General features: G+C 39.1%; 1 protein-coding gene across 1 annotated transcript in view; it reads right to left on the reverse strand.

The window, feature by feature from the left end:
* Window positions 1-11,779, reverse strand: part of ANKRD42 (ankyrin repeat domain 42) — a 54,387-nt gene that overhangs the window by 5,997 nt on the left and 36,611 nt on the right. The window contains exons 10-12 of the mRNA XM_023511944.1: window positions 11,388-11,563; window positions 6,707-6,833; window positions 2,948-3,092 (exon numbers count right to left, since the gene is read on the reverse strand). Of these exons, the coding sequence (XP_023367712.1) occupies window positions 2,948-3,092; window positions 6,707-6,833; window positions 11,388-11,563 (448 nt within the window). The remainder of the gene's footprint in view (window positions 1-2,947; window positions 3,093-6,706; window positions 6,834-11,387; window positions 11,564-11,779) is intronic.

The following is an 11,779-nucleotide window of genomic DNA, read 5'->3' on the forward strand; positions in this document are numbered from 1 at the left end:
AAAAAAAAAAAAAAAAAAATTATACCATTACAGAGTCCCTAAAAGTTACAATTGTATGCAATCACAGATCCCAACCAGAAGGTGGCAGGAGAAAGCTTTAGTCAGAGCTTCTTGAGGAATCCATAGAAATGTGTGCTGAATGAAAAGTTCATTTTATTTATACACATATAAATAAACTCTCTTGTTCTTAGCTGCAAGGGGTCTACACATGGCCCTACCGACCATGTCTATTCATCTCTCATATCAAAAATGAAAGAAAAAAAGGGAGAAAATAATACAGTAAATACCATTACATAGTGAGTACTTCTGTGTGCCAGGAACTGTGCTCAGGATTTCTATGCCACATTTCATTTAACATCAACACAAGCCCATAAGGTAAGTATTAACAGCCCTCATCACTATAGATGAGGAAATGGACTCAGGCTTTCACAAAAGAGAAAATAAGCAGTGTCAGAGTTGCACCTACCATGAGGGGTCAGTGACATATGCTTATTTACAAAAATTGGGCATAACTTAAACCGAAATTGGAAAAAAAAAAAAAAGAGCCCACAGTACAGGGACTTCGAGTCAGCTCTCCTAAAAGCCTACACTTTGGAAGAGTGAGGTTTTAGGGAAGCTGGTCCGCAGAATATGAAATCATATCCAACCTGAAAACAGAGCAAAAAAACAGAATTTTTAAATAGCTAAAAAAAATTGAAATTTATAAGCAAACCATCAGTTTGGAATGGCTCAAAAAAAAGGAAGCAACTTAGAAGATTCCAAAAGACTGTCTCACCTATGCAGCTGAAGAACATCTTATGATCCTACCTTTGAGGAGACCAGGAGTCATGGAGCCCCTGCGACAAGGTAGAGAGGTAATGGATTGGAATGTAAGTGGTAGGTTATGAATGGTGCTGTGTCCACATGACTGCAGAGATGGCCTTTATGATACCAAAGTTTCCCTGGGAGCTAACAGTGGTACAAGGGCATTGCACAAATGAATAGAATACTATCCCTTGGAAAATCAAGCACTGGCAAGACACCAAACTCTAGAGAAAATGAGGAAGTATTTGTATTTATATATGTAGAGAAATATACCTATGTGTTTGTAGATAAATAGAATTTTATGTAATATGACACGTACCAAACTGTTAACAGTAGTAGCTTCCTCTAGAGATAAAACTTGGGGTAAGAAGGAATGTCTATCCTGTTTTTAACATTTTACAGTAAGCACATATATTACTTTAATATTTTTTAAGTGGCAATTTTTAACCTAGACTAATGGTTAGTTTTTGCAAAATAAATGCCAGGATCAGATCAGATTTGACATGGAACAGAATTAATTCGCCATGATGACTGAAGGAGAAACTTCCCCATTGAAAGAAAATATGAAACGTACCTGAATCCCCACACTATGTCACAAACAAAGGCCACATCCTGGCCACCTTCACTCACAGAAGAGAATTAGGGTCAAAGTTTCCCCAGTGTACTTCCTGCCCACTCTACTCTAAGACTAGATAATTAGGAGACACAAGTCCCATTTTGGAGTTGCTTTCTGCCAATCTGTTTTCTGTACTTCACCTGCTTTTCTATATTTGATCTTTATATTCGTGTGTTCATGCTTCTCTTTTGCTTCCTTCTACATATTTGTCCCTTTGGTCACTCTAACCATTTTTCCGTTTTCTAAAGCTATATTCTGAATTCCAAATTAATAATTCCTGCTATGAAAAGAGCAAAGGCTATGGGGTCACAGGACTAGAGAGTAAATAGTGGTCCCATCATTACTAGTTGTGTGAATTTAGACAAATCACTTAACCTCCCTGAGCCTCAGTTTCCTCATACGTTAAATGGGGTCAGGATCCACACAATAAGATAATGTGTGAAAGAATTCCGTAAATGCAAAGTGCTCACACAAATGTTATTTTATTACTCTGTCTTCTGAGTACAAGGATGCTATGACCACTTCTATGCTGGCTCTTTTCTACTCTGAAAGCTGTTCTTTGGAGAAGCTATAGCTTTCTAAAATGTATTCCATCCAAAGTACTTTATTTTGGTTATTTAGAATAACAACTATACATACTCTCTAGTTGAATTCTATTTTTTTAAAGTTGTATCTAAGCTTTATTTGCTAGAGGCTATTACTAAAATAAAATATTGATGCTGTTCAAGTAATCAAGAAAGTTTTCATCTTCTGATTTTTTGGTTCTTCTGAAGGTGCTTGCTTGGATAGTTGCATGGATAATTATTTAATTTGCTGTTGGTATAAAGGGACAATCGATCACTGGAAATTTTTTTTTTTTTGAGACAGAGTCTCACTATGTCACTCTCAGAGTCCCATGGCATCACAACTCACAGCAAACTCAAATTCTTAGGCTTAAGCAATTCTCTTGCCTCAGCCTCCCAAGTAACTGGAACTATAGGCACCCACAACACCTGGCTATTTTGGGGAGTTCAAACCCACCAGCCTCAGTGCATGTGGCTGGCACTGTAACCACTGTGCTATGGGCACCGAGCCTGGAGATTTTTATTTAGCCATCTTGCTCTGCCCTCTCCTAGCTGTCTTACAATTCCTATCAATTATTCTGCATATAAAAATATTTTCTCCTTACATGATACAGTAATAACAATAACATTTGTTGTACATTTATACAATTATTGGCTGTTATTCTAACATACTAATATATGTATATGAATATGTACAGATATATGTGTGTATATATGGTTATATAGTTACATAAATAGTTTATATACATAATATATTCGAGCAATCCTAACATCAGTTCTAGGAAGTATAAATTATTATCTTCTGTTTACAACTGAGGCACCAGAAGGTTAAATGATTTGCCCAAATCAAAGAAGGCCATAGCTAAGATTCTAACCCAAATAGCCCTAGGCCAAAGATTATACTTTTAGCTGCTCTTATATACTATTCTTCAAGAAAACTACATATGTTAAGGAGGACACCAACCATAGGAGTAATGCTGGGGGCAGGAATTTTTTCCAGTGTTTCCCTGAGTTGATCCACCTCTGCTCTATATTCATCCAGCTGACATTCTAATTTTTCTCTACGTAATCGTTCATACTCCAGCTGGCCCTGCAGTTCTTTGATGGTCCTGTCAAAAAAAATTTTTTTCAATCAATCTCAAACATCAACTAACAATTAGTTAGCAATACGAGAAAGCATCTATGCATTGTATTTAAGGCAAATAAAGTGCAAAGACCCTAAAAGAGGCAACATCCAGCTCAGTCAAACACGGGTGCGTAAAGAGACCCACGCATGGATTCCCTTCCTTGTTCTTGTTTTCCTTTCCCTTTCCTTTGGTTTTTTCCTTCATATTCTTGGAACCTCTTGGGTTTTTTGTTTGTTTTTCCTCTTCCCTTTTGAATCTAGTCTCATTAAGAGGTCTGGTAAATGTATTCAGAGTAACATTTAAATCTCTGATAAGGATTAACATGTTATATACTTCCACGTACGAGTACGTGGGACTTTAAACAGAAGGCAAAAAACCTTAGGCCCAAATACCATACTTCTTTTTTCTTTTCTTTTTTTTTTGAGACAGATTCTTACTATGCCGCCCTTGGAGAGTGCCGTAGTGTCACAGCTCACAGCAACCTCAAACTCTTGGGCTTAAGTGATTCTCTTGCCTCTCAGCCTCCCAAGTAGCTGGGACTACAGACACCCACCACAGCGCCCAGCTATTTTTTTGTTGTAGTTCTCATTGTTTTTAGCAGGCCCAGGCTGGGTTTGAACCCACCAGCCTCGGTATATGTGGCCAGTGCCCTGACTGGTGAGCTATGGGCGTCAAGCCCTAAATACCATACCTCTTAAAGTGATTTTAGACGCTAAGGAAGCTGTAGCAGGTCGATTTTTTTTTTCAAGGCCTTTCTTGGTATTTCACATCATGTAGGTAGTCATCCACTGTCTTTATATCACTTAAAGTATTTTGAGATATAGAATATTTTAAGTGTTAGCCTTGGCCTAAGAACCTTGCTTAAAGTTCTTAGATCCCTTGTGGTCCAAAAAAGAACTTCACAGTGGAGTAACTGTTTCCTGTAATGAGTTTTAAATCTGGATTTTCTTTGCTTTTCTTCTAAAACCGATTACCATATTACCATTAGTAGTGCTTGTATTACTGCAGAGCACTCCTATGTGCTAGCTAGACACTATCAGGGGTCCTCAAACTTTTTAAACAGGAGACCAGTTCACTGTCCCTCAGACCACTGGAGGACTGGACTGTGGGCCCGGGATGAGTCAGCTGCTTAGCAGGACAGGCAGCGGCGGCAAAAACACCTGGGAAGTCGGATAAATGTGGTAGGCGGGCTGCATGTGGCCCACAGGCCATAGTTTGAGGATGCCTGCACTAGATAAACCCCCCTTAAATACATTATCTCATGCAGTCTTCACAACTACATGAACTATTTTCTTACCGTGCAGATTGGGAAACCAAGACTTACAGAGGTTAAGTAACTTTCGTCAAGTCACAGAGGAAATAGTAATAGTGGGGGGAGCGAGGATTTGAGCCTGAGTCTATCCCTAGTTAAGATCATTACAATTTTAATAGTCCTTAATGGAACTTTTACTGTAATGCAGTGATTTTCAGCAAGTGTACAGTGCACACTGGCATGCCGTAACAGGAGTGTAGGTGTGCCAGGAAAATTTTTTAAAATCATTAAATTCTTTTCAAAAGAAGTTCAAAACACAGTAAGTACATTATTTTTTTACTATTTGTTTTTTTGTTTGTTTGTTTGTTTTGACCAACATAATTTTAGTGTGCCATGGAAGGGGTTCAAATGTGCTATGAGATAAAAAAAAAAAGATTGAAAAACACTGCTCCAATGGTCACAAAACAGTCTTGTCAGTTTGAAATGGCTATATTATTATTATTTTTTTTTTTTGTAGAGACAGAGTGTCATTTTATTACCCTTGGTAGAGTGCCGTGGTGTCACACAGCTCACAGCAACCTCCAACTCCTGGGCCTAGGAGATTCTCTTGCCTCAACCTCCCAAGTAGCTGGTACTACAGGCGCCCACCACACGCCCAGCTATTTTTTTGTTGCAGTTTGGCCAGGCTGGGTTTGAACCCACCACCCTCGGTATATGGGGCCGGCGCCCTATCCACTGAGGCGCTGCCCGAAATGGCTATATTATTAATGTGATTTTTGAACATAAGGCACTGGGAGAAAAGAAGCACAAGGCAACCTCTATGCCAGCCATTAATTTCAGCCATCCCTTGGTATCTGTGGGGATGGATGCTCAAGTTCCTTATATAAAATGGTGTAGCACTGTATCTGCATATAATCTCACACAGCCTTCACTGTAAGTCATTTCTAGATTACTTACAATACCTTATATAATATAAATACTATGTAAATAGTTGTTATACTGGGATATTTAGGAAATAATGGCAAGGAGGAAAAGAAGTATGTACACGTTCAGTATAGACATAACCATCCATTTTTTTCTGAATATTTTCAATCCACAGTTGATTGAATCTATGGATATAGAGAGCCACTATAATTCAAGACGCCCCCAATGCCCAGAGAGCCAATTTAGGGTACAGGAAGTGAAAAGTGTTGAGAGCTATTCACCCGCTCATAGCCTCTAGATACAAACATTCTCTTATGAGTATGATAGTGAACACAAGACTGAGTCTGGACAGGTGTGGTGGCTCACGCCTGTAAATCCCAGCACTCTGGAAGGCCAAGGCAGGTGGACCAGCCTTAAGCCTTCCTGAGCAAGGTGGACCAGCCTTGAGACCAGCCTGAGACCAGCCTGAGCAAAGTGATACCAGCCTTGAGACCAGCCTTGAGACCAGCCTGAGCAAAGTGATACCCCTTCTCTACTAAAAAAAATAGAAAAACTAGCCAGGTGTTGTGGTGGGTGCCTGTAATCCCAGCTACTTGGGAGGCTGAGGCAGGAGGATGGCTCAAACCCAGAATTTGAGGTTGCTGTGAGTTATGATGATGCCATAGCACTCTACCCAGGCCCACAGAGTCAAACTCTGTCTCAAAAAAAAAAAAGAAAGACTAAAAAGACTGAGTCTCGAGTGGGCAGTCCAAACCGCTGTGGATATTTAAAGACTTTGTCACCTATACTGGTTGAAAAGGTCATAGTGGTGTGGTCTCAAAAAAATCTTACTTCCTTATGTGTCAATTTTGCAAGATGAAAAGAGTACTGGAAATTGGTTGCAAAATGTAAACATCCTTATTTAGCACTACTAAACAGTTACACTTAAAAATGGTTAGGATGGCTCATGCCTATAATCCTAACACTGGGAGGTCGAAGAGGATGAATTGCTTAAGCTTATGAGTTCAAGACCAGCCTGAGCAAGAATGAGACCCTGTCTCTAAAAATAGCCAGGTATTGTAGGAGGAGCCTGGTACTGGGGAGGCTGAGGCAAGAGGATCACTTGAGCCCAAGAGTTTGAGGTTGCCATCAGTTGTGACACCACAGCACTCTACCCAGGCTGACAAAGTGAGAGTTTGTCTCAAACCAAAAACAAACAACAAAAAAAAATGGTTAAGAGGTAAACTTTTTATATTATGTATATTTGACCACAATTAAAAAATAATCTAAACTCCTCTATGTGGGGTCATTGTGAGGGAAACAGAATGAAAACTGACACTCTTTGGCACGATGAAAGAACAAGCTAAAGATCAACAAACAAACCCTCACGCACTGTTTAGGCAGGTCACTAAAAACAAATCATAAGTTTTGAAAACATTACTTTTCAGACTCAAGCTGTTCTTTCGTCTGTTTTACATCTTCTTCTGTGATGCCTCCCAAGTGTTTATAGTTGCTTTCAGCAATTTCCAGGAGTTGTCTCAATTCTGTAATTTTCTTATAAGCTCTCACTATAAGACAGAGTTGAATAGGAAATTAGTTTAACAGGTCACAGCTCATGTGCTCACAGGGCAGTGGTACTCTTAACCATATTCTTCCTCTAGAACCACTATCTGTGTTTTGGGGTGGGAGGGGAAGAGGCTGGAGGAGAGGAGGCTGAAGGAAGGTGGCATATACAAAGAAGGATAAATATTAGTAACCAAAAATTAGGATGAACAAGCAATAAAATATCTAAATGAAGGGTTCTTTCCCTGCTACTACGGCATGTGTCAGACTATTATGAATGCTAATGCTATAAACAAGAAATTTTAAAGAAAGCTAGCAGTATTTTAGGACTAGTGGGCATATTACAGAACCATGCATATTCTACTATATGTAAGAAAATTAGAAAAATGAAAATATGCTTAAAGTAAAGCAGAAGTAATCTGGCCCTAAATTTTGTGAGTAGTCATTTATAATATCTATGCAAGAGGATGGTGTGACGGATGGAATTGAAACACATTCTTCTTAGTAAAGTATCAAGAATGGAAAAGCAAGTATCTAATGTATTCAATTTTATTATGAAGCCCGTAGATGATCCAATACATGCTCACACAGGAGAAAAACTTAATTCTACTCAAGTTGGGGGGAGGAGAAATGAGGGAGGGGGAGAAGAAGGGGGGGATTGGTTTGCTTCCACTTAAAGGGCACAAAGTAGAGGTGTATGGCACACCATATGGATGTAGCACACAAGTATAAGAGGGACTCTACCAAACAAATTCAAAAATTGTGAACTGATTGGTTGTACCTGCACAATAACCTGAAATAAATGTAAATAAATAAGGCCAGTACGGTGGCTCACGCCTGTAATCCTAGCACTCTGGAGGCCAATGCGGGCAGATTGCTTGAGTTCAGGAGTTCGAGACCAGCCTAAACAAGACAGAGATCCCCAACTCTAAAAGTAGCTGACATGTGGCAGATACCTGTAGTACCAGGTACTCGGGAGGCTGTGGCAAGAGGATGGCTTGAGCCCTGGAATTTGAGGTTGCTGTGAGCTATGACAACATAGCACTCTACTGAGGGTGATAAAGTGAGACTCGGTCTCAAATAAATAAATAATATGCAAAAGGATCATATCTGACTTATCCTCAGAAACTATGCAATCAAGAAGAGAATATAAGAAAATATTTATTAAGAGGAAAAAAAACATGAACTCAGAATTCTGTATCCTGTGAAATTAACCTTCAGAAGTAAAAGAGAAATACTTTCTCAAAAAAAAAGAGGATAGTGTGAGAAGGAAGTATGTTGAGAAACAGTTTGAAGGCTGGATGCAGTGGCTCACACCTGTAATCCTAGCACTCTGGGAAGCCAAGGTAGGTGGACTGCCTGAGCTCAAGAGTTTAAGAAATATTTTGAGCTATTTTGCAAATATCAAAACTATGATTTTTCCCTCTTTTACAGCAGTGGTTCTTAACCTAGGGTGATTTTCCCCCCCAAAGGTCATTTGTCAACACCTACAGCCCTTTTGCTTGTTGCAGTTTGGGAAAGGGGAGAGAGAAAGAGACATTCCTGGCATGCAACAGGTAGAGACTCAGGATGCTACTAAACATCTTACAATGCACAGGAAAGCCCCCTCAAAAAAAATAACTACCTGGTACATGTAATGGAATCCAAATTGTACCCCCCAATTCTATTAAAGGTTTTTTAAAAGAGAAAAAAAAAAAGTCAATTACCAAAGACTGTTTACTTTTTCTTCACTTTCCCGCCATCACCATGGATTATTTAATGTCAACCATTTGTTTTTTAGAATGAAATCTACCGATTATGTTCTTAAAAAAAAAAATTATAAGACTCAAAATACTGAGAGTACAAAAGCTGAGAAACTGCTTTACAAGCCCAGTTTAGCAAATCACAGCTTCTTCTTCCTAACACTTACCACTCTGATTTATCTACCAATAGGTTGGAGCTGCAAGATCCAAATTGCATACACCAAAATTAACTGGGGTGCTTTTAACAAAGGTACATGCTTGAACCTCATTCCAGACCTATAGGTATCTGTCCTTAATAAAAGCTCCTCAGACAATTCTGATGGGCAGACAGGTTTGGAAACCACCATAATAACCATTGAAGACGATAACGAGGATTAAAAAAAAAAGTCAGGAAAGATTGGAAAAATTTATTGTATAATAATTGCTTTGATATTTGGAAGGCTATGTTTTAAAAGAACTATTCTCTGGAATACTAGGAGTAGGAGCTTGGATTAATTTGATTTAGCTCCAGGAATCGAGGAAGAGAGATTTCAATTCAACAAAGGAGAAACTTTCCAACAAAAACAGTAAGAACTGGCTGGGCCCAGTGGCTCGTGCCTGTAATCCTAGCACTTTGGGAGGCCACAGCCAGTAAATTGCCTGAGCTCAGGAGTTTAAGACCAGCCTGAGTGGGGTGGCACCTGTGGCTCAAAAGTGTAGGGCGCTGGCCCCATATGCTGGTGGCCCCAGCTGTCCGTGTCAGAGTTAGACTGCAATGGTTCTAAGGCGCCTGTGACCAAATGATATGCAGTCCAAACCTCTCTACTAATACATTCTCCCTGCTGGTGTGCTCTCCTAAAAAAAAAAAAAAAAAAAAAGACCAGCCTGAGCAAGAGCAAGACCCCTCATGTCTGAAAAATAGCCAGGCATTGTGGTGGGTGCCTGTAGTCCCAGCTACTTGGGAGGATGAGGCAGAAGGATCACTGAAATCTAGGAGTTGAAGGTTGCTGTCAGCTAGGCTGATACTACAGTACTCTCTAGGCAACAGAGAGAGACTTGGTCTCAAGAGAAAAAAAAAAAGAACAAGAGACACCAAAGATGTGTTCCCTTTACCTTGATGTGGCCATATCACAATCAGAAAGAGAGCCCTCACTAGAAATTGATCCCAGACATTGATCTGGGACATCTAGATGTGTGAGAAAATAAATTTCTATTTATTTCTACCCAGCCTGTGGTATTTTGTTGTGGTAGCACAAGTACACTAAGACACTATTCAATGAAATGAGATTGTCCTCCAGGTGGTAGTCATGAAAATTAAATCTTTGGCATATATGTCACCATAATACAATTAGTATGAAAGGGGAAAAAATGTAAAACCTTTAAAACTATTTCAGGAAGTCTCACTGACAAAGATGGTAGGTTATTAACCTTGTTGTGAGACTCAAAGAGCAGATGATCAACTCTTTCATAGCTTTAAAAATAAAATTGGGCCAGTTTAGGAAAAAAGCACATATGGAGAAATGATTTGTCTGTTTATCATGGAACCATAGCACCTAGCTCACTGTCTGACACATAAGAGATGCTCAATAAACATATGCTGAATGATGGGATAGAAAGAAGAAATGAAAAAGCACAAGTTCAGGCCTACTTTTAGTACTCTATTGAATAGATTCAGAATGTCTTCTAAATTCCGGAGAAAAGGACTAAAATGTCTGACAATTAAGAGTGCAAACTCATCCTAGAAAATGTGCTACACACCTCATTGGTGAATATCACTACAGTCACCTTCTTAGTACTTCCCTTGGGAAGCTATGCGCCAACACCGGCACCTAATCCACCTTTCAAAGCATTTTGGAACTCTTTTTCTAGAATGGCCATCAGAGCTGTTGCCATATGGAGTCTGACAAGTAAGTTCATGAATTTGCCACTGTGCACTTATGTTGGCAGCACTGTATAAACAACTCAGTGAGGTTTAATAACCTTGGAATATCAGTGTTTCATAGCTTTGTTCGCTGTCAACATGTGGCAGCATCTAGCTGAGCGGCATTCATTACTGTTGTTGCGTGTTCTTACGTGCTGTACGATGACACTTCTGATGGTCATTCCAGAAAAAGAGTTCCAAAATTGGTTTGAAGGGTAGACTAGGCACTGGTGTCAGTGTATAGCTTCTTAAGACTAGTGCTTCTATGGTGACCATAGTGATATTCAACAATGAGGTTAAGTACCACTTTTTCTAGGATGAGTTTGAGAACTTAATTTTATCACACCTTATATAGTATAAGTATGACCTTAAAGGGAAATATGTAGATTGTTAATGTAAGCTCTTTTGAAATAGTACTGAAAGTTTCTAGTACAAAAGGCTGATCCAAAACAAGAATAGAGATTTCCAGTTCCACTGGTAGTTACAAGCCTACAATGAGGGATTCTAGAAGCCCAGGAAATCTATGCAAATACTCCACACCTGCTCTAACAATGACACGTGTATCTGGCACACAGTAAACAATAAATACTTGTTGCTATTATTAGCTGTAAAAATCATTTGCAAACTGACCACAAAAATCCTTGAGATGTCTCATTCCCTTTTTCCTATGATCCATTTAAATATGTTTTTCTCTAATATAAACTTTACCCCTCTTTAGGACATAGACAATATCTTATACTTCTTTATATATTCAACAACCCTAGTACAAAAATCTGTGTTAGTTCTCATTCGCCAAAACATATCAAATTATTTTACTTTGTAGACAGTAATTGTTTTTAAAATACTTTCCAATTTTGTAGTAAAAAGTGGTTGTGGTATTTGTGGGAGGATAAATTGCAACAGGGTAGCATACTTACCTCGGGCATCTGTTTTATCTGACTCACTCAGAAGTAAATCATCCTTGGCATCAGTGCTTCCCTCAACACCATGTCTTACAAAAAATTTCATGTCATTTTCATCAATTTCATTCTCATCATCTATATCATATTTCTGTAGCCCCTCTAACAGTTTCACTGCTGCCAGATGGGCAAACCTATAGAAAAGAATCAGATTACTAAACAGAACAGAATAATTAAACAAATTATTAAACAGAACCTTCTTGAAATTAACTGTAGCTTGTACTAACAGGGAATTACACTGTGTACGCTCTGACACCAACCCAACCACCAGTTAAGAGGCAAAACTGGGCTCGGCGCCTGTGGCTCAAGTGGCTAAGGCGCCAGCCACATACACCTAAGGTGGGAGGTTC

The sequence above is a fragment of the Otolemur garnettii genome, unplaced genomic scaffold, assembly GCF_000181295.1.
Source record: "Otolemur garnettii isolate 467f Iridium unplaced genomic scaffold, OtoGar3 scaffold00001, whole genome shotgun sequence".
In the NCBI taxonomy this organism is placed as follows: domain Eukaryota; kingdom Metazoa; phylum Chordata; class Mammalia; order Primates; family Galagidae; genus Otolemur; species Otolemur garnettii.